General features: G+C 38.5%; 1 protein-coding gene across 1 annotated transcript in view; it reads left to right on the forward strand.

Moving 5' to 3' along the window:
* Positions 1 to 6,598, forward strand: part of MYOF (myoferlin) — a 61,283-nt gene extending 54,685 nt beyond the window's left edge. The window contains exons 44-54 of the mRNA XM_072340308.1: positions 587 to 757; positions 1,270 to 1,418; positions 1,641 to 1,780; positions 2,176 to 2,264; positions 2,350 to 2,445; positions 3,044 to 3,185; positions 3,440 to 3,539; positions 4,000 to 4,193; positions 4,900 to 5,009; positions 5,353 to 5,500; positions 5,924 to 6,598. Of these exons, the coding sequence (XP_072196409.1) occupies positions 587 to 757; positions 1,270 to 1,418; positions 1,641 to 1,780; positions 2,176 to 2,264; positions 2,350 to 2,445; positions 3,044 to 3,185; positions 3,440 to 3,539; positions 4,000 to 4,193; positions 4,900 to 5,009; positions 5,353 to 5,500; positions 5,924 to 5,959 (1,375 nt within the window). The 3' untranslated portion in view covers positions 5,960 to 6,598. The remainder of the gene's footprint in view (positions 1 to 586; positions 758 to 1,269; positions 1,419 to 1,640; positions 1,781 to 2,175; positions 2,265 to 2,349; positions 2,446 to 3,043; positions 3,186 to 3,439; positions 3,540 to 3,999; positions 4,194 to 4,899; positions 5,010 to 5,352; positions 5,501 to 5,923) is intronic.
* The last annotated feature ends 16,530 nt before the right edge of the window (positions 6,599 to 23,128 follow it).

The raw sequence follows: 23,128 nt of genomic DNA on the forward strand, positions 1-23,128 counted from the left end.
ATTTAAGGACAATTGCAACTTAAGCTCCTAAAGGCATTTCACTTTGAAAACAATGGGGAGCAAAGGTGTTTGGCTTGTCTATAAATATTCTAAATTCAGTAACAGATAAACAACGCAAACACAAACAATGTGCATCTAAAAACTGCCCCGTCTAACGCCAGAATAAAGAAATGCAAAAAACCAAAAACAAAACAAAACAACAACAACAACAAAAAAAAAAACATGGAAAATAACTCTTGAGAAAACATTTGAAACATTTATAGAAGCTCCCGCTGTGCTTGTACTGTGATTTAAAAAAACAATAAGTTCTAATCATACAACAGCTATGGATTAAGCAAGAGTATTTTTTTATACTGTAGCTAACAAAGCCACGCTGTCAGCAACACATTGTGCAAAAAGGAATGCTGCAGTATCTGTAAGACTACAAAACATAGTTATTAATGAGCATAAATTCCAAGCAGTGTAGCAGTAGTAACTGCTGCTAGAATTATCAATACCAAAAGTGTCTGTTTAATATCTTATAAAGGTCATGTCTCAAAAATAAACTTTTTGAGCAATAGTGTTAACTGGTCATTTTTATGTTTAGAATGTATGAACTCAGCTGCTTCTTACCTCAAGAAAAAGATCTGAAAATTTCAGTCTATGACTATGACACGTTGACTCGTGATGAAAAAGTAGGTGAAACCATAATCGATCTTGAGAACAGATTTCTGTCCCGTTATGGATCTCACTGTGGCATCCCACAGCAGTACTGCATGTAAGTCATACTGCCTATTCAGAAGTTGTAGCTGGTAGATCTAGTCCTCACTCTGTAACAAATAAAACAAATTGGCACTTTCTTCATCTCAATTATATATTTTAAAAACAGTCTGGCTTCTGTTGCTTGGTTGTTAAGCTCACTGTATCATCTTAAGTAAAGCTGCAAAAGCTTCAGAAGAGCCTTAGCAAAAAACAATGTTAAACAGTGTAGTATTCCTTTCCTGTGCTAAAATGTGTGTTCTCTGTACAGAGATCATACAACACAATTTTCTGACTTATTCATAGGCATTAATATGAAAGCATTGTTAAAACATTGTTTTGATACATAAAGAAAAATGCACTCTGTCTCAAAAGGTAATTGTGTCATTGTCAAAATCAGTCAGCTGGTCCAAGAGCGACCTTTCTGCCCTTTCTGGATTGGTTTAAAGCTTGTAAATACATTTTACATAATTTGCCAATGCCCTGGAATGGTGAATAATTTTAGGATCTGTTTTGTTGCTTTCCTAAAAGTTCAGGTGTGAATACCTGGCGTGATCAGCTGAAACCAACCCAGTTATTGCAAAACATAGCCAGGTTTAAAGGCTACGCTCCTCCTGTCTTCTCTGAAAATGGTAGAAGGATTACCTACGGGGGACGAGATTATACTTTGGAGGAAGTCGGTGAGCTTGTTCACCTATTCTGTATTTCTCTCTTAAATTCACATTGGTACAAATATAAAACTCCTCCTCTATTTATGAAAGACAAGGAGAGAAAAAAACTGACTCTAATGTGCACAGTTTTGTGCTAAAGTCTACTTTTTTTTTTTTTTTTTTTTTTTTTTAAAGTTTCAAATGCAAATTCTGCATTAGTAGCCCCTGTTCTATTCCTTTATTCTATTTCAGAAGCCAATAAGGTACTACATCAGCACCTTGGTCCAGGTGAAGAGCGGCTTGCCCTTCATATCCTCAGAACCCAGGGTTTGGTACCCGAGCATGTGGAAACGAGGACCTTATATAGCACCTTCCAGCCCAACATCCCTCAGGTACTGTGAAATGGTTTTACTTCAGTTTCTTGAATACAGAAATGTTGCATTTCCACAGCAATCAGAAAAGTTGAAGTTAAATAAATAAATGAGCCTATATCTCAAATAGAGTACAAAGTCTGCAGTGGTTGCCTCACTTAAGTCTAGTGTAGGGGACTGCTCCTCTAGAACAGGAAGGCCACCAGCTGCAAATAATCAGACAGGAATGACACTGCACTTAATAACATCTGAGAGAACAGAAAATAGTAACCTGTGGAGGTTCGGACAATCTTAACATCTGCTTGTTTGCTCTGTGGCTAGAAGGTGCTACTAAGCAAGACAGTAGGCATTTCCAGGGAGTTGCCATGACGAATATGTACTCAGCACTCCTTCATTCATCTTCTCTGCCACTGCAGGGAAAGCTCCAGATGTGGGTTGATGTTTTCCCCAAAAGCTTAGGACCTCCAGGCCCTCCCTTCAACATCACTCCCCGAAAAGCCAAAAAGTAAGTATCTGTATATTATGCACACCATCTGTCAGCCCTGACAAAGTTAACTCAATTCTCTTTCTCTGAACATCTTTTCTTTTAGGTATGTCTTACGAGTGATTGTCTGGAACACCAAAGATGTCCTTCTGGATGAAAAGAGCATCACAGGGGAAGAAATGAGTGACATTTACGTGAAGGGGTAGGAGCACCCTATCCTCTATCACTTGCAGATGAATGCTGTTCAGGGAATCCTGGCCTAGAAAAATGAATTCACAAAACGATCCGATTCAGCCAAATCACTGTACCCTGTACCCTCTGAATTAGTGCTAAGCTCAGGAGTACTATAAAATACAGCATGACCAGTTACTGTGTTATAAAAGATCCCAGAAGTGCAGCCTTACAAAGAAAACAAACCTAGAGATAGAAGTAACAGACAAGTAGGGAGTTAGCTTTGATGCTACATATCCTGAAATCGTTACATTTCTCAGTCTTAATGTAAAAAATTCATCACAAATCAAAAGACTATAGAGTATTTATCTAACAACTCCTCCTAAAATAAATAGTAACATAAATCAATTCATCACAGAGAGAGAAATAGTCTTAGCAGATCAAAAGTTTGTTTCCGGTGTTTGTATTAACAATACCAAATTGGAATCAAGTTAAAAGAGTGGGTAAGTCTCTATGCCTCTGTGAGCAGCTTCTCTGGCTTGTTTGCAGCCACTCAGTAACATGGCTGTAGTACAAACTACTGGTGTGGCTCTACTGCAGACACCAAAGTTGTCCATTTGTACTTCCAGATGGATGCCCGGTAATGAGGAAAATAAGCAGAAAACAGACGTTCACTACCGATCACTGGATGGTGAGGGAAACTTCAACTGGAGATTTGTTTTTCCTTTTGACTATCTCCCAGCAGAGCAACTCTGCCTAGTTTCCAAAAAGGTAGGCATTTTTGAAGATTTCTGTACTTAAAGTGTAGGTTTTAACTAGCTCTGATTTTTTTTTTTATTTATTTTTTTGCTGTACACACACAGGCAGCTTGGCTCAGTTCCTCACAGTTTCTTCAAGTTGCTACTGCAAACATTAAATTTAAACATGAAATTAGATTCTTCCTTTTAGCCAGGAACAACATTTTGGCCACAAATGGCAGGCTCCTCTTTTTCCTCTTTTTTTTCTCTTTGTTTCTTAAATATTAGGAACATTTTTGGAGTCTTGACAAGACAGAATTCAGAATCCCACCCAAACTGATCATCCAGATATGGGATAATGACAAATTCTCCCTGGATGACTATCTTGGTAAGAAAGCAAAATGATTTTGAATTATATAAGGGCTGTATGTTGAAAGTCAGCTACTGCTGGCCAAATAATACATTTAACTACTACAAATTACTTAAGCATTGTATTTCTATACTTTGTTATATTCTTTTTAAGTACACAGGGGAAAAGCATTAAAGATCAAGTTATCTTTCATTAAAAAAAAAAAAAAATAAAGAAAAGGGGGGAGGGGTGTTAATACTGCAGCTTGCTAAGTACATTTTCTCAATACTAATGCATTCAACACCAAAAAGATAACTGCAAACATAGCCTGCTGCATCAAACTTGCCAGCCTCACAACATGCTTAAACAAACAAGAACATAAGACATATGTTGATCAGTTTCTTTTCTAGAACACCTTTGGATATTGGAAAGGTTGAACCACTTTGCTTTTGGTTGGTTGCATGATGCAGTTCTGTGTTTTATTCTGTTCGTCTCCTAGGGTTTGTGGAACTTGATTTACATAAAACAATAATTCCAGCAAAAGTTCCGGAGAAGTGCAATATGGACATGATTCCAGAATACAAGGCAGACAGTTCTCAGAAGGCTCCCATGACTGCCTCTCTCTTTGAACAGAAATCCATGAAGGGGTGGTGGCCATGCTGTGTTGAAAAGGATGGCTCTCGCGTTTTAGCGGTATGGCTATTACTTCAGTTCTCTTCAAAATTACTTAAAAATAAGCTTACTTTTAATTGCAAAGGATATATCTGAGAAAAAATACTAATTAACCACTGGTATGTTTGAACTCTCATAATTAAAGATATTCAAACATATGTTTAGACTTTGTACTCAAATATGCATTTTTAAATTCTTCATATATTTTATCATTTGCTAGAATATTAAGCCTTTTTTATATATGCACCATTTCCTTCTAGTGCTTTGCTATTAAAACTTTATACTGCAACTCAACAACAAAGGAAAAAAAAAACAAAACAAAACAAAAAAAAACCAACCAAAACATCTCTCAGCAACAGCAATAAAAAACCAAGATGTTTAGTCATTAGGACAAGATGCAGTCATTGGGTTGCGCTCAAAAGAAAGCAGAATTTTCTTTGTTTTAGTGAACTGGAAAGAGCAAAGCATAGCTTAAAGTGCAACTACTAAGAAATCAGCAAAAACGTGTGCTATTTTGTTGTTGCTTTTTTTTTTTCTATTTATCATTCTCAGACACCATCATAGCACAGAAACAAGTATGTATGTTTTCAGATGGAAATGGAACACCACCACTGCTCCCCAGATGCACACAAAATGAGCTTGTCCAGGACTACTATGTTTAGGCATCAAACGAGTACTCTTCTTGCTCTTTCAATAAGATACAATGTTTGTCATATGTTTTCTGAAGGGTAAAGTTGAAATGACATTGGAAGTTGTCAATGAAAAAGAAGCTGAGGAGAGACCAGCTGGTAAAGGAAGAGATGAACCCAACATGAACCCCAAATTAGATCTACCAAAGTAAGATGTTTGTCTCTTACTAGCTTGAAGAACATATTTCTAGCTATGATGATGTCCCTGACAAAATCATTACAACCAAGCTACTGTACCTGAACTATATCTGTCCTTTGAAGAACTGCTTCTAAAAGCCATCTATGTTTCCTTTCACAAGCGTAAGGAGAAAATGCAAGGTGGTTTCAGTGTAATGGCACAGTATTTGAGTGAAGCCGCTATTTGACACTAAAAAAAAGTCTCTCCTTTCTTTAGCTCTAAACCCAGAATTTCTTAATATGTTATACTATCACAGTTAAGTATTTTCAGTATTTAAAGTGTAATTAATATTTGTTTGTTTTTCAAAATACAGCCGACCTGACACTTCCTTCCTTTGGTTTACAAACCCCTGCAAGACAATGAAATTTATTGTGTGGCGCAGGTTTAAATGGCTCTTCATAGGCCTTATCATCCTGCTGATTATACTCTTGTTTGTAGCAGTACTCCTCTATTCACTGCCGGTAAGAATCTTTAAGTGTTACTGTTGTTCAGCTGTAGGTGAGGCTAGCTTTTATAAGTCACAAACAGCATACTCTCTCTTTACCTCAGATAAGAGATTCTGTCTCAATTCTAGCAGGGACATAAGGATTATAAAAGTTCACAGCTATAAACTGTTGCAGCTGACTTTTAATGAGAAATAATTATGTTAAAGCTAGAGCTGAAGCAAATAAGTGCTTTAAAAGTGTCGATAACCTACACAATTAAAACCTGCATCTGGATTACATTCTACTTTACTCTGAAATATTTTTTGCTTATTTTAACTGAAATTAGGATGTCCTGAATGCATTCTGATGCAGCTAGAATCTTCAAATCTCTTTTTGAAAACGACAGTTATTTCATATACATCATTTCACTTCTTGTTTCTTCCCCTCTCACTTCCACAGAACTACTTGTCAATGAAGATGGTGAAACCAATTTAAAGAAGAGTTTTTTTCCACCTCATCTTTTTAAACAGCAGTGAGGTTTCACCTCAGGCTGTGGACCAAATTGAGCAAGTCTTTCCATGCATTTTGTTGGCTACTATTTTGAACTGGAAAACATAGATGACAAGAATTAAACCAAGGTCATCTAAAACTCAAGGGATCTTGTACTTTTGAAAGCAAATAAAAGACCTACGTGTATAGATCCTGAATACAGTAATATCTACCAATTACCGCTAGTAAGGTTCTGACTTCCCTTGCTTTTATACCAACTAGATTTTTCATTAAAATCACTCAGGAAACTGCCAGTTCTTGCTATTTCTATTTTTTTAAACAGATGCGTCTTTGGACAGTTCCTCTCCATTGGTGCACTTTAAGTCTTTGCATTTTAAATTAATGAAAAAAAGCACCACTAATTATTGCGTGAAACAAGGAAATCTTACAATGTAACTAAAGATAAGTCATATGATTTTAATAAAGTGGCTCAGCATCACTCCACTTACAATACAATGTTTTCAAATCTACATTGCAATAACTAACTACGTACGTATCTGAACTGCGAGCACGTAGAAACAACTACATTAATATACTGTTTACTTATTGTAACTTAAAAATGGTAAAATAAACTTATCCACAAGTAAAATGCAAGTTTCCAGATTCATCTATTACAACACTGCAGTGCATTAGGTATTATTTTGGCACTATAATATAGCCTGTATCAGAAGAGAACAGTGCTACTAATCTGGAATGTGTAGGGCATTTTACTGTTGTCTTTGCAGCGAAGAATAAGGAAATACTTCTGCACAAAATTGTAACAAATTCCTTGATTAGTGAGGAATTTAATAAGTAGATGAAAGTTGCTGAATAGTTTCATCTCTAAATCCAAGGAATAATATAATGATCTTGAATCAGAACACAAAGAAACTCAACCTTGTTTGAAGCCAGAACTGTACATAGAAAGTATTTCATTTAGACTCATATTTCCCTGTAACTAGGGAGGAGAGGATAAAGTAATTGCACTAGAAGCGAGTTTGTAGTCTGAGATTCCACCTTTGTTTTATGGAAGGTCAAAGCAGTAGCCTCTCTAAGAACATTTTCCAGTGCTTTAAACGCAGGAAGTCTGCAGCAGGATCTGCACTTTGTGTGATAGTTACATGTGTATCAAGACTCCTCATGCCTAAAAAAAATAGGGCAGTAATATCTGCAAGAATTAATGTCTGTATTTAGCAGCACACAGTGATTTTTTCCCCCTTTAAACAGCACTGTGAAAATCATGCACTTCTCAGGCAAATTAACGCCACTGCCTTAATTCTGTTAAACAAACTAGAGTAAAGGCATCACCTAACTGTAATGCCCTGTTGGTGAGAGTGGAGGCAGAAGCAACAGCCATCCTGTCAAAAAAGTACACCCTTAGCTTTTGGTGAAAATACTCTCAAGCGATCTCTGAATGGGAGTTCAGAGCTGGAACTAATCACTACCCTGATGGATTTGTAAGGCTCCTTCAGCAATAATGAAATAGCACTCCAGAAATAACTGATGGTAGCATCAGCCAGTGCTTGCTCATCCACCAATAAACCCTATCTCAGTCAATGCCATAAGTATGACAGAGGAAAATAAATAAATCACAGAAGCTTTTTTTTCATCATACTTCAGAAAAGTGTGTTGTTTGTAATGGCTGTCATAAGACAAGCATTTAGCTTTAAGGAGGTATTTAGGAACAGCATTCCTCATAACACAGTTATAAAATGGAGCAGAGATCCAAGCAAGACTCCTCCCTGGCATTTCAAGAGCCTGGTATTCTAGCTGCCTCTGTGCAAACAAGCCTAGGCTTGGTGGTTTTGATATAATTATGCAAATATTACATTTTTAAGTAACCAAAAAGTTGGAAAATCCACCCTGGCTCCCAGCTGACTCCAGAAACAAAAAAAAGCACGTGTTCACAAGCAAGTAAATGTGAGCATTATCATTTACGTACGATCCCAGTCACACCTGTAATCCTTGATGGAACTATTAGGGTTGACTCCAAAATACAGCAGCTTCAAAATGCTGTAGCAAAGATTTAGCTCTGTGTGGGTAACAGCATAAAGTTGTTTCTTGCCATGCCAGCAAAGACAGCTCTGTATTGCTCTGCTTGACAGTAACATCCCTTACAGCCACAGAAAAAAAACCTGTCCTTGTAATAGGAAATGAATTAACCCTAGAAATTCCTCATAGGAGGAGGAATCTCTGCAAGTTTGCTTTGCCTCAATTAATAACCTGTCAAATACACACAGCCATTACTTTTTAAAAACTGCTCTATAAACAAGATTTTTAGGTAACTGTGGTCTGAACTACAGTTCTACAGTTGATCTGTGTTTAGGCACAGGAGAGTCACAGGTTGCACACTTTCCTAATCAAATTTTCCTTCAGGCCTGGAACAGATCTGTGTCACATTTTCCACAAGCTGCACACTTCAAGTTTCCAATTTGTTAATGCAACTTGGGAAGCACATCCACCCAATCAGAAAACAAATCCAGCCTTCAGCCTGGAAGCGAAGAAGACCAGGTCACTGCAGATGCACAATACTTAAGTTTTTCAGCAGCACGCAGAAGAACAAATAGAAATAAACTCGGTCTTTCACTTCAACAGTTACACAGACACTGGCATCCAAAATACTGTAGCACCGTCTTCAGTTCAGGGGCACTCCTGTCACAGGTGCTTAGTACACACAGACTCTTTGTTCCAAAGAAGTGATTATCTGGGTCCAAAATGACTTCTCTGTTTTGGAAAAATGAAATCTATTTGATGAGGATACCTTATCTGCACCTGAGTGTCCTTAAGACATAAAGTACAAGCTAGCTGAAAGCCTGGGAAAGGCTAAAGCTGGACAGAGAGCACTTTCAACAAAAAAGGCAAAATAAAATCATTACATCATCACTTGCCATCAATACATCAAAACTGAACCCATGCATATTCCAAAAGCAGCAGCTGCAGTGATGCACTCAGCCTTCCCAGAAGGGTACGATTTCCTATCAAATGCCCTTCAAATGTGGTAAATACAATCTAGTTTCCCAAGCCCGGACTACTGGCTGTGAGCAAATTAACAGCTCCTGTAACGTTCCTCACAACTCGATGGATTATAGGGGGAAAATAAAATAAAATACCATGTAGCTCAAGAAGAAACATTTGCTCTCAAACCAGCTCAGGGTAAAATAAAGGAGTAAATTCAGCAACACCCATAAGTTCTTCATGCATTTCTTCGAATAACCACAAGATGTCATCCCAAGTCTCATTTGTTTGCAAAATCCAGTTTGTGCTTCATTCCTACCCTACACACAGTTCACATGTGACCAATAACAGTATTTAATAGTTAGGAGAAAACGCAGTCCCACCGATGCCCATTCCTCTGAAGCGTATTTGGTAGGCACAGCTGTCAGTGCCTTTGGAACTTACCTAATCTACAAGTACAACCAAGCTTAGTTATCTTAGCTAGTAAATAACACAGGTGTTTTACACAACCGCTCACTGTTATGTATGAAGAAACCGTCATACAATGAATTAAAGAAAAATTCCTGAAGAAGGAAAATTGGAAAATTCTGTAAAAATTCAAGTGACAAAAAGAAAAAAAAAGAAAAAAAAAAAAAAAAAAAAAAAAAAAAAAAAAAAGACACTGCGATACTGTCAGCCAAGTCCAAAATGTGCTCCTACCACAAAGCTACTCTTCAGAACAGTTTCTTTTGTTACATTTACTGTGGCTGGCAGATGAACTCCACTGACTAAAAAGAGATGAGGAATACCATAAGGAAAATGCTTTCTTCCTCGAAGCCACCAAAAAGCTCTGAATACACTCATAATTGCTTATGAAAGACTCCAAGGCAGTTCTGTTCCTCTCCCAGCCTTAACAGTTGCCGGGACTAGCTGCAAAAAGCACCAAAGCACTGCAGGAGGTGAACAGACCTGAACAGCAGTGGGACCATCAGCCACGTCAAAGGAATGAACAAGTGGCAGCACAGAGGAGTGTGGCATTCACTGAATTTCTGTATGGGACAAGCATCTTACACCTCACAGCTGAGGGTTGCAGCAAGTTACCAGCTACTATTTGGGATCCACAGACCAAATCTCTTTTCTCCATCCTTTTCCCACAGTAGCAGTGCTGGATTGTGTTCCCACCAACACATCTGTAAGGCGCACACAGCTGGGTAGCAGATTTGGGTTGAACCTTTTCAGAAAAGTGAACTGAACACACATAGACTTCCACTCAGACCTTCAGAAGCGCTGAATTTTTGACTACTACAAAGCTGAGATGCCAAGCCATAAGAAGACACACACACCCCTATAAATGAAGAGATTTCAGATCAGAAGGAGCAGAGTAGGGAATTCATGCAAACCTTAAGTGCAACTGGTGCTAGGCAGTAATGGAAACGGTAATTTGCACCCAAGCACCCAAACTCCCACTGAGAAGCTACTGCTACATCCTCTGGGATCTGCCAGAGCAGCGCAGTGTGGAACAGCAATTAAGCAAAATAAATAAATAAATAAATAAGTTCCAGCCTTCATCCAAGAGGGCACAGTGAATAAACCAATGTCACAATGTTCTACCAATCATTGGAGCATCTCCCCTATGAGGAGAGACTTAGGGAACTGAGTCTGTTTAGCCTTGAGAAAAGAAGGCTGGGATTGGACTTGATCCAGGTTTATAAATACCTGAGGTGTGGAAGCCATAGTGGCGAGGCTGGTCTCTTTTCAGTAGTGCGTGGGGACAGGACTAGGGGAAATGGGCTGAAACTTCAGCATAGGAAGTTCTGCACAAATGTATGCAAGAACTTCTTTACAGTGAGGGTGACGGAGCACTGGAACAGGCTGCCCAGGGAGGTGGTGGAGTCTCCTTCTCTGGAGATATTCAAGACACGCCTGGACGCCTACCTGTGTGATGTGGTGAAGGGAGCCTGCTTTGGCAGGGGCATTGGACTCGATGATCTCTAGAGGTCCCTTCCAACCCCTACAATTTCTGTGATTCTGTGTGATTCTGTGATCAGCTTCTGTTCAAACCTCCTGCTTGATTTTGACATAGGTGTCAAAAGAGGCACATAATAAATGAATAAAGATTCAAATGTGGACAGTGACAGTAATCAGTAAGGCTTCCTGCAGAACAGATGAAGAGGTCGGCATTATCCTGAGAAGTGACAGAGTAACAAGAAAATATTACATCTAATGGAAGCCACAGGGAAGTGGAGATCATATGAATTAGATGCTTTTCTTCAGGGGGAGTATTAAAACCACCCACATGCACACGTGAAGACTTACTCTTCCCCTCAGAATCTTGGAACATAAAAATGCAAAGGAAAAAGAAAAAAAAAAAAAAAAAGAAAAAAAGGAAAGAAAAAAAAAAAAGAAAAAGAAAAAGAAAAGACCCTACAAAATGTTAACACAGACATTTTAGTTCAGATTTTCACTTACTGTTTATCCACCATCAGAGCATACAGCTCCACAGGAACAAAGGAAAGCTGCAATACCTTCCTGCACTTACATGGAAAACACTGCAAAATAGACAAGCTCCAATATTTCACTGCTCCGCACTGTGCAGCTGGGAGCAGCAGAACATGCACACAGCTGAGAGACAGTCTTCATTGCAGTTGCTAAGTTTTCTTTCTCCTCACTACTCATGCTACCTGATCAAATACCATGAAGAAGAAATTAATGAAGCTCTCTAAAGATCATGGATCAGCTATAGAGTCCCTGCTACATGCCCACAATACACAGGCAATGATGCCATTGGTAGCTTTCGGTATTTATTCCTGTCCACTGGCACGTCCTCAGACAACAAAATCAGACTTAAAACAAAAAGGAAATAACACCCATTGCTTACTTCACCCCGTGTTTTGTTTTGTTTTGCTTCCTGCTTGCTTTATGTTTTTTCTCCAGTGTGGAACTATTATTTGCTTCAAACCATAGTCCTACAGTGTGGTGACATAAATCACTGAGGGTATATCCTACAGGGTAATCTCTTGAGACACCAAACGAACTACTCTGAAGTGAAGCCCTCTGTTAGCAAGTCCCCGTGCCCCCAAAGCCCTTTTTTAGGACTGTTGCCAGACTCAATGGATGAAAACACATCAACCACATAGGAAGGACCTTCAGAATATTCTCCTCTCCCCCTCCTCCCCAGAAATAATTACCTCAAGAGGATAAAAGAAACAACTAAAAATATTTGGCCACCAGTCCACATATATTCTGGATACGGACACAGACCTTGCAAGTATGGCAACTAAGCAGTAAGAGAGTCCCTTCAGATGCTTAATGCTTATTCTAAATGTGATAGTAGCTAGGAGCAAACCCTTACAAATCACTGCCCGGGGAGAAGCGTATCTGCAGCAAAATTCCAGACTTCTGATGCTCCTTTCCCTGATTTCAAGGGGAGAAATGCTGCAGAAATATTCTGTGCGTGCATCTGCCCTCCTGGGTACACAGTGTCTTTGTTTTAGTTAACAGTCGACAAATGTTTTCTTCAGACAACGATGCGACTGAGAGCTGCTGTCAATTAACACCTTTGATTCAGCCTTATGCCCTTACTTCTAGGGCGCAAAGACACACACCGGACTCGGTAGCTCCATCCATGCTCCTGCTCTACATTTCTGGCACTCCCTGAGCTGGCACAGAAGTTAACTTCAGCTGGCTTTTTTCCGCACAGCAAAGGATTCCCATCAGAACAGGAGGCAAACAGTGAAACTCCTACAATTAATCCTGCCCACTTCAAGCCCACCTAGCCCAAAACACAGGCACTCTACCACATAACCTGTGAACCCTCCCGCAAAAGCCTGCACAGTGTAACTGCTACCTTTAGAAAATAAAGAGAAAAAAAGACGGAGACAAGTATTTATGCAATAAGAGAACAGGAACACCTGGTCAGAAATTCATCCCGGTGTTCTCATTCAGAGGCTTTGTTACAGGGGGGCCTGTTTTGTTTTTTGGCTCTGTTTCTTGCCTTAGAAAGTCCTGACAAAACGGTGATGGTCCCACTGTGCTGCGAGTTTAAACAGACGCATACAAAGAAGTAGACCGGTAGAAGCGATCGACTCTGAGGAAGGATTTAATTGATTTTCTTCAACCGCAGAAGTATACGTGCTGCGTGTGTTTTTAATTAGGAATCAGATGTCTCCACTCATCTAGCCCCGATCCATGCTGTGCCAACTTAAACCCTGCCAATGAATCTCAATAGTCAAACAAACCTCTGTCCCTCCTCAAACATCCACCATTCACATTAAATAAAGCACATAACAATAGAAGGAAAATAGACCTGAAAAGAGCTTATTTCCAAATGTAAAGGTCTAACCTGAGGATAGCTATTTTCATGTAAATCTGAATTCTTCTTGTCCATATACATAGACCAGTAATTATCTGTTCACTTAACACTCTAAGCTTCTCTTATGCGATTAACAGGGAGGAGCAAATTAAAGGAAAATGAAATGGAAATCCCCCAAAGCAATAAAAAAGAGAAATGTACGTCTCCTGCTCACAAAGTAGCAAATGGGCCCGCAAGAAAACTTCTGCATTCAGGGCAATGAGGAGAGGAAAAAATGTATTGAAGCCCCAAATTCATTTTGCGCAGCAATAGCCAGGACAACCCGGCAAAATCTGAGAGAGTTCTGCACTTAGCGTTGGTTTTGAGTATTGATCTGCTCTTAGTCCATTTTGAAATGGATGGGGCAAAGTCTCTAATTCAGCCAGCCCTTAATTTTGCAAAGCTCACACGGTAGAAGTGCTGATGTAGGGTCTATGTGAGAAAGTCACATTTAAAACACCTTCCCACAATTGTTCAGCACCTGGACGCATGCTCTGTAAAAATCTCAGCTATTTCATACTCATCCCCTGCTGCACATCACTACTGCCTCAAAAGCTGAGATTCTGGTTTGGAAACTGGCATTAAAAAGAAGAAAGAAATTGATTGCTGATCTGTGAAAATAACATACACTTTAGTTTTATCATGAATATAAGTTTCAATTTCAATAAAAACCTGCAGAAAGTTACCACTATTGCTTCCAGTATGTGGTGCTGAAGCTATACAAGCTCTTAGGATCACAGATCAGGCTGTAACAAACTTGTCCTGCCATCTGCAACATTGGATCAGCACCCCCACACTACCTCACTGAAAGTTAAAGCTTGGTGAACTTGTGTTTTATTATTTGTAATCCTTCTAAAATGAAGTAACTACATTGACTCTGCTTAGCTGATTCAAAAATGGTCCCTCTGCTGATGGCTTCAACCAAGTAAGCTACTTCCAGTCTTGGACAAAGTAGAAAATCCTATTAATCCACATAGGCAAGACCTGATCACAACAACTAACATACCAGTGTAAGTGCTAGTCCTATTTTTATTAATTTCAAACAGCTCATGATTATGTCCAGGATCATAGCAGGACAATTTTTTAAGAGTATGGATATAAAAAAATATCCAAAACACGTTATCACAACCACGTATAATCTAGGAGGACTAAAGCAGTTACTTTAATTCTTACCAGAAAAATCACCAAGACCTCAAGAGAATGAGTTAAAATACTGGCCAGAGTACTCTGAACTTGTCAACCCCAACACTTTCTGTACTATCCCAGTCATAAGGAAAAAGTGACAGAACTTATGGATTAGCTGGCAGAAGCAACAGAATAAACTCTGATGTGGAAGCCAGGTGCCAACATGAAGACGTCAGCTCCAGGGATCCTAGTGAACCGTAGACTTATTGGGGCTGCATTTTTCAGATGACCCAGTTGTAGATTTCTTTCATCTTTGTCTCCATTAAATCAGGAAGAGAATGAGTAACATGGACAAAAATCAAAAGAAGACAAATTAACAGTGAATTGAATTAAGCCATAAAAGCCATTGCCTTGTAATAATGTGGATGGATGCTTTACAGATTTTTCATAATTTATGATGCTACTGGAGAAATATATGAGGAAAGAGGCCAATGAGTTACATTCCTAGGACAGAAAAAAAAAAAAAAAAAAAAAAAAAAAAAAAAAAAAAAAAAGCAACAACAAAAAACCACTAGAAAATAATGATCTGGTAAGAACAACATTTATCAGGGAATGAGACCGCTTCTGTGGGTTTCTATCTCCTTTTCCAAAGCTCTGCATCACTCACCTATGACTGTAAAACAAGATAGATCACAACATGCCAAGTTTCTCACGAAACCTACCACCACTCTGACAGGGTTACAACCAAGAAGTAACCTGTCTGCTCTTTGCATGCAGTGCGTTTTCTCATTGCAAAGCATGCCTGCCTGCACAGATGTCAGCGCATCTCCTCAGTTATTGCTATTGCAGTGGATAATCAGCTTTTAACAATTCCCAACGGTCAAAAATCAACCCCCAAACCTGAAGTTTCATTTACGTTACTTAAGTTCTTTAAGATAAGTACATCTCTCCGGAAGATTTGTGTGACTTAAAGATGAGTATTTTTGACAAATCCCAGAGCAAAATGGTATGTCTCAAAAGAAACTTAATTCTGAGCTCATTTGTACTCATATCTACAGAGTGACTGTCCCAGTGTCAAGCATTCAAATATCTCATATCCAAACATTTTAACTCTTTGCTCCCACAGCTCCACCCATGAACATGTAGTAAATCTCCACTGAGCTCAGCCTACATATAGAAAAGAGGGTCTGAACTCTAGCCCAGAAAGCAGCATGATACTTACTAGTATTTATTATGGCACTTAAGCAAGTATTTCTCTCAGGATATAGATCATTCAGGCTGCAAATTCATAAGCTCCTACCTCCACTCAGATAACTTGGCTTCAGTCTCAGCCCTAGAGCATGTCACGCAGATTGCATACTTTACTAAGCTTGAAGAAACCCGAGAAAGCCCCTATGAACGTTTGTCTACAGCCAGCAATGGTTCATCTGCTAATTTTGTTCTTTCAACACAAATGTTACCTATGATTTCTGGTATACACACAGTATCCTTCCTGCACTACTCCAGATGTCAGACAGCTAAAACAAAAGCCAAAGCATTTTGCCATGAGGGGAAGGAAGCATCATTATTAGATACGTGCTCTGTTGTAAGGTAGCAGTAGGCTTGATCGAGCTGTCAGTGGAAATGGCTGAGACACTCCTAGACAGAATGGATGAATATTTCAATATGTGTGTTTTAAAATAATATATCCAGTCTATAAAAATAGATTATCAAATGAAACAAATCCTGTCTAAAACTTCGCTTACATGCATTTCAAGAGAAAGAAACTTCAATACTGCAAACGTACTTCTGTTTCTTAGGTACAAACATCTTGTTCCTGGTTCTTTCAGCAACTGCAAACAAATAATTAGCCCTTCTGAACTCAGGAGTCTTGTAGCCTGTAGTTAATGCGATGTTACTAATGCATTTATAAACACCAGGCTCCAAAGCCAACACTGAGATATTCCATCACAATTTAGATCTCTCATTAACTTCACCACCCTGACCAACATGCTGTCACTGGCAGAGTGTTTGACAGTTTATATTACCTGCAGACATGCGTTCGTGTCAATTCAATTAAGAAAGATTAATTCCAGAACTGACAATGCATAAATATTTTTAAATTACACCTGGCCTTGTTGGCAGTGCTTACTCCAAAGACTGACTTCAGAAGAGAGAATATGTCCTTAGCCTCCTGGGTAGAAAGACAAACTAGGAGGAAGGTAAAAGAAAGAATTTATTATGAATTTAGTGCTCCATTATTGAGTCCAAGTCTAGCCTTGTTTTAATCCTTTCCCTCACCCCCAAAATAATTAAACAAGCTTATCTCTGTCTGTTACAGAATTAAAGGAAACAGCAAAGCTTCTATCCACACAGACGCTGCCAGAAAATTGTCAGAAACATCTTTACAAACATCTTTTGCTAACTGGTTTAGGTATAAATTTGTGAGTGTTTTCGCTTTGTACGCAGTCAGGTACTGTGACAATAGACAATATATGACAATTTGGATTGATAACATTTGACATTTATCTTCATGAACAAAGATCTGGTTAACTCCCCACTGATCGCACTTTTTATGAGTAAAGGTAAATGTCACATCAGACTAAAACAGCTCATACTGTAGAGCAACACTCTTACTCTTGGCTCTGGTACGTAATAGTGATATCTTGCTTCAGCGCCCACAAACATGCTTTATTAACTAAGTATCACGCTCTGCCCACTGCCATTAACAAGTCAGGAACCACAGGAGTCAGTTTTCTAAAATTCTGGTCCTAAGTCTAATCCACCAGAACAAACCTCCATGGTTTCAGTGTAACAATTATAGAGTCATTGCCTAAACAGAGCATTTAAAAACAAACAAACAAAAAACCAAAAATACTAACTCTCATCTGCTATAGCCAAAATCAGTGCTATACACAAATAATAATAATTCTCTAAGGAAAAAGTGCAGGCCCACAGTAATATCCTGCTTTTGGGACCTGAGCCATATCTTTGTGCCAAATTATGCTGAACTATGCAGATGCATCAACTTCAATGATCCTAACCTTGGCTGATGCTAAACAAGGCTGACATCTCCTCCGTGCAATAGGAATAGGAATCTCTACTAAGACATAGACTGGGAATACAAGAGGGAGCAAGCATTCAGGCAGCAATGGCTAAGCCAGGGAGAGACAACACGTTCCCAACATTTTTAAGATGATGGCTGGTCCCATTAATTATTTCCTCTGTTCTACTGAGCGAGTGAGTTTGGTATTACGGTTAGACTTGAAAAAAGGAATCATGGAATTCATAATCACCTGTTATAAACATTCAAGATTATGATGTTTAGACCAAGCTTTTCTTTTTTTCATTATCTTCATCATCCAATGATTCCCTTTTGTAAAGATGGCCCTCTCTGAATTTGTCCGTTTTTAACTATTATTTTACTTTTAAATCCTGGATTATACTTGCAAAAGTCTTAATTGTTCATCACCACTGTCATCACAAAGGATCTGAAAAATATTTCCTGATCCACTCAAAAGCTTTCAGTTCTGGTCAGAAGTTTTTTTTTTTTTTTACAAAGGCTGACTATTTTTGCCAGGAAAAACAAAATGTTTCAAAGACTAAAAGATATTTCAAAGTTACACTGAGATTTAAGCCCGAAGTGATGCACCATAAATGAATAAATAAATGCATTTAAACCTTCAGGACCTCCCTCATTTTATTCCCCCAAAACAGCAAACACTGGAGAGAAAAAAAAAAAAAAAGACAACACATACATAAAATTAAATAAAGCACTACTCCACGTGGGACCTCAGAAGTGGATCTCCGACTAAACCCCAGATGCTTAGCAAGTCTTTGAAAACTATTTACTGGCATATCAAAGCTCTCTCCTACAAAACCAGCCTTTACCATAACATACCACATCTGATCTGGTCACCCCATATGTCAATGCTATTTTCACAAACTCTGTTATCCTGCCTGGAAATGGCTACTTGTGGGCTTGCAGCTCATGATGAACACAAACTTGACCTTGTGAGAGCCAAACTTCATTAATCTAAAACCAGCGTATTGGAGAAAACTTCTGGGAAAAAGCCAATTTACTTAGAGGTTCTTCATTAGAACATCTATAATCTTAATTCTGTAAATGTACCCAAACAACATGGATTTCCTGAAATTTTATGAAGAAATGTTTGAAAAAGAAGAGAACTTACACCAATAAATGACACCAAGTCATTAGAAATATGTAGAGATATTCTTGAAAGGAAATACAAATTAGAAACATCTATGAAAAAGACAACTAAATGTACAGGGTAAAAACTGCACTGACACCATACAGGATAACACTCTAGCTGCACAGATGTTACTAATCCAGGGAGGCACAGGACAAGAAAGTAGGAGACCTTTCTCTAAAAGATGTTTCAGTTCACTTGCTTACTACAGAAGTTTGTGTTTCTTCATTTAATCTTCTGGTTGAAAAGAATGATTACATTACATCCAGCACTAAGAGATATTTAATTTTAAATGTTTCTAACCAATTTGCAAACTAACTAACATTATTCTCTCCTCTCTCAGCTTTGGAGAGGTGTTTCAGATGAAATCAATTTCAAAGAGGTCTACTGATTAAATCTTTTTTGCTTAATTTTTAGTTTACTTTAACATAGAACTTCTTCTTAAGCCAAGTTTTCCTCAAGCTAATTTCTTCCGGAGGGGACATAGTAAGCTTGGAATCCAAAGGGAAATCCATTCAAGCTATTATTAGAGAAGTCAGAATAAATCAACTTAAAAACCTGTACCAAAATAACTCCTATTTTTACACAAAAAGACATTCTCTATTTTCACTTTCTTCCTTTCTAGTTCAGCTACTTTCAGGCAGTTAACTGGCTTAGCTATGCTACTTTCCTCTGGAATATTGCCTTAGCTGGAAGAAAGCCAGCATCATTTCTTGACGTCTCAGGAGGGTGAGGGGAACTTGGATTACAGTTTCTGTCAAGGATCAACAACAAAGCCAAAACTTGCAACCTCAGGTAGCTTTGGGCCAGAAGTCCTCACTCACACCAAATTTGTCCTACTGCTGTGAAGTAGAATAACTGACAAATTTCTCCTTTGATTTACAAGCTTAAGTCATCCATTTTAAGGACTTCTGAGACTCAAGCCTTTTCCCACACAATTTCCACTTGCTCCACACACTGCACAGCCTGCTTTTCCATAAAGTGGTTAGAAAAAGAAAAAAAAAAAAAAAAAAAAGTAGTGTAACTACAGTAGCAGAAAACCACGTCAGAGACTTTGGATTTAAGCCACTTAACTGATCTCAAACTTAGAGCTGAAACATGACCTTGCCAACCAAGCTCTTTGGTTCATTTAGTAATTGTCCTGGAAGTATTAATATTCATTTCATTAACAGTTTGACAGTTTACAGAATAGTGTGATTTTCTTAAAGTGAGGACAGCAAAGAGAAAATGAAAGAATACAGTTATGAGATGAGCCAGAGTAGACTGAAAAAACACTACAGAGGTTGTCAGTTTCGGGTCTAGCGATCAGCATCTCTTGATAGATTGTCTTGTTTTCAAAAATCAGATTAGAGACAAACAGTAACAAAACAACCTAATATCCATCTCGTCTGCAAATAATCTGTCTTATAAGATATCTGAACTGCAAAATCAAGTGCCTGCATTCTTCTCTAGCCTTTCTACAACCAGAGAGGATATCAAAGTCCATTGCTCTTTTATGCCTAGGGACACTAGCACCCCCAAAATGGGATTAATCACCTCCGGGACTTGCATGCAGAACACATAGTTAATGTTCTTGCAAACAAGTAAAAGTTGTTCCATGCTGCAACACCCCGTGACTAGCAAGCACAGAGTAGACCATAAACAGTAAGTGCAGTGCAGGTTTCATTTTTGCTGTAGGTATATATCTCATGGCCATGATGGAGACACCCAGTAGCTCTGGCATAGTAAGATGACTGGCAGCCTAGTAAGCACTTTTAACAAAAACCTACATGTCAGAAGCAATTCCCAAAAAGGTCTGAAACAACCAACCAGTTTGAAGCACAACATTACATTTTTATAGCTGAAAGAAATGTTTGTACACAAGTTTGAAAACTGAAGAAATCTAAGATGAAATGGAAAAAGTTCATAGGAGTTGTACAATAGATTAAGAAAGGGTTACACAAGGCAAGGCACATGTGTGCAATTAAATGCCCAGTAACTACAGAAAGTTGCTAAAAAACAGAGTAGCTATATAAAGCTGCAGATGGGGAAAACTCAATAATAACAAAGGTAAGCAGAAATAAATAGAAATGTCCATTCCCCCCTTGCACCCCATTTGTTTAGCTTGTAAGGTTTCTAGTCTCATTGCTACCTTCTTAAACATTTCTAACATGTATGAAAGCAAAAACTTTCAGATGCTACAAAATAAATAAATACTTCAAGACAATCACAGGTGGTGCAGTACCAGAACAAAGGTGGCACTGGAAAGTTAATACATTTCAGGTACCGTATGTTTTGGTTTTGGTCATGGAGGGGTTGTTTTGTTCTGACTCTTCTTGAAAATGAGTACAGTCCACATCACTACAAGAGCAGCCTCTGATCCCTCTGTATACTCCTGAGTCAGTCCAAGATGACAACATGGAAAACTAACTTTCCTAAAACAGGGACCATGAATGACACCAAACAGTACATCTTACTGCTAACTCTAAAAGCAAGTATTTAAATTCCGTGTAGGCTTTATCCTAATATCAGTTTTGATACGGGCATTTACCTGTTTTGTTCTTACAAAGAATGAATAGCAGTGGATATCTTTTTTTTGTTTACCAATTTTTAAAGCCTCAAAAATTATTAAGTCTCTCAAATGAAAACCATCCCTCACATTTTAAACCATTTCTTCATCTGCATGGGCCTCACCTACGCAGCATCTTCCAAGCATGTATGGCCTTTGTCACTTTTTAAAAGTCTGCCCTAGGTTGCTTTAAGATAACCAGATTTTGTTTTTCTCTAGCAGTATAAAGAAAAATAAGTTCACTTTGCTCTTTATGCTCTTCAATTTTGCAATGCATCATTTGCTTTTTAAATTGCAGATATTTTGCATGTTTCTAAAACATGCCTAAGCAAGAGTCACTTGTCAACAGCTGCATTAAAATAGCACACTGATTAAAAAAAAGCAAAAAGAACTGGGTTAAAATGAAATAGACAGGAAATTAAAAATTGCATCTGACACTTCATTTTTAACTCAAACTACTGTGAAGGAGAAGAAAGGTTAAAACTACAAATATCCTTATCTATAAACTTCATAATGAAGAGGGAGGCAGAAAGTGGTAGACTGTCTGCAATTTGTACCTATCACATGGTTTGCCATCAGCCTGGTAAAGTCTGTCCAGACAAGAACATACACAAGACAGTCCAGAATGTTCTAAGCAACAGAAACAGTGGTTCAACAGGTGACACTATTCCTACCAGGCAAGGAGAACATGCTCCTTTGGCTTTAGAGCATTCTGAGCCAGGCATTTAGAGCAACCTGCTATGACAGGCACAAAAATATTGCTGATTGCTTAGATCTCTAATCATTTCAGGACATCTTTAAGGGTGAGCATGTTGATTTCTCTGGAGAGTCCTGTTCATTCTTCTAGAGCACACATCCTCTGTTCCCTTTCTTGGAAGCAGCATGGATTCATTTTAGAAGCACGTGAAACAACTTTGAGTAACTTAGATATCTCTTCCAGCTGAGGATCTCCATCTAATCCATGTCATCAGTAATCTCTGAATATATATGTATTTATATTTATTTATATTTTATGTACTTGTTGAAAAGTACCTTCAGAATCTGTTGCAAAGTTTCAGCTATTAGAAAATGCAAGACTAGATGACCTCAGATTTGCTCTGCCTCAAAAGGTTCTGAAATTAGCTGAAGCTCTCTAAGACACCACAAAGTTGTCCTAGAGATAAAGCAAGTCACAGTCACCACTGAGTTTGTGCCCTTTGAATATCTAAAAGGTCAGCACCAAGGTGGATGCTTGATTATTGGGACAACATAATTGGAGTTACAGTCTTAACAGTAAGACTGCTTTAATTCCTCTAGCAGGACAGATACCTACAGAGGAAACTGTAGGATGTGGAAAACAGGATACATGCAGCCTGTGAAAGGGATTCATCCCCAGAGTCTGGATGGAGAGAAAGACAGACAGCATCCCTTCCCCCCTTCCTTTATCTTCTCCACTTAAACTATGGCAGAGTTTGCACCAGCAGGGCAAAAAATTAGGAAAAAGAGAGAGGAAAAAAGCCCAGACAGATCTAGTTTATTCTCTCCCACATGTGGTTTCTAGCACGACTCCTCAATACTCTAGCAAGAAGACACAAGTAATCCAATGGAGTCTGAAGGTGCTGGGATCAGACCAAACAGTGGCATTAGTAAGACTGCTGCGACAGTTAGCTGGTATCCTCCTGGCTTATTTACAGAAACAGCAGAAGAGACCTGGACAAAGATGATGTGGAACTCTGCAGAGCAAGCAAAATGGCACTGCATGCAGACCAAAGACAATCCAACAAAAAGAAGAAAACATTTCAGAGAAATCTAGCATTTTATCTCTTCAGTGTCCTTCGCTCAGAACAACACCAAAGTAAAGGAGAAGTTTTTGTTTTCCTAAGATCAAAAGGCTGGGCAATTTAAAGCCCATCTCTGGAGAGAAAAACAAACAAACAAAACCACACCACCTCTAATAATCTTGTGGGTAAAGGAAATCTGCAATTCTATGCATTATTAATAACGACAGC

This window comes from Excalfactoria chinensis, chromosome 6, assembly GCF_039878825.1.
Source record: "Excalfactoria chinensis isolate bCotChi1 chromosome 6, bCotChi1.hap2, whole genome shotgun sequence".
Lineage (NCBI taxonomy): Eukaryota > Metazoa > Chordata > Aves > Galliformes > Phasianidae > Excalfactoria > Excalfactoria chinensis.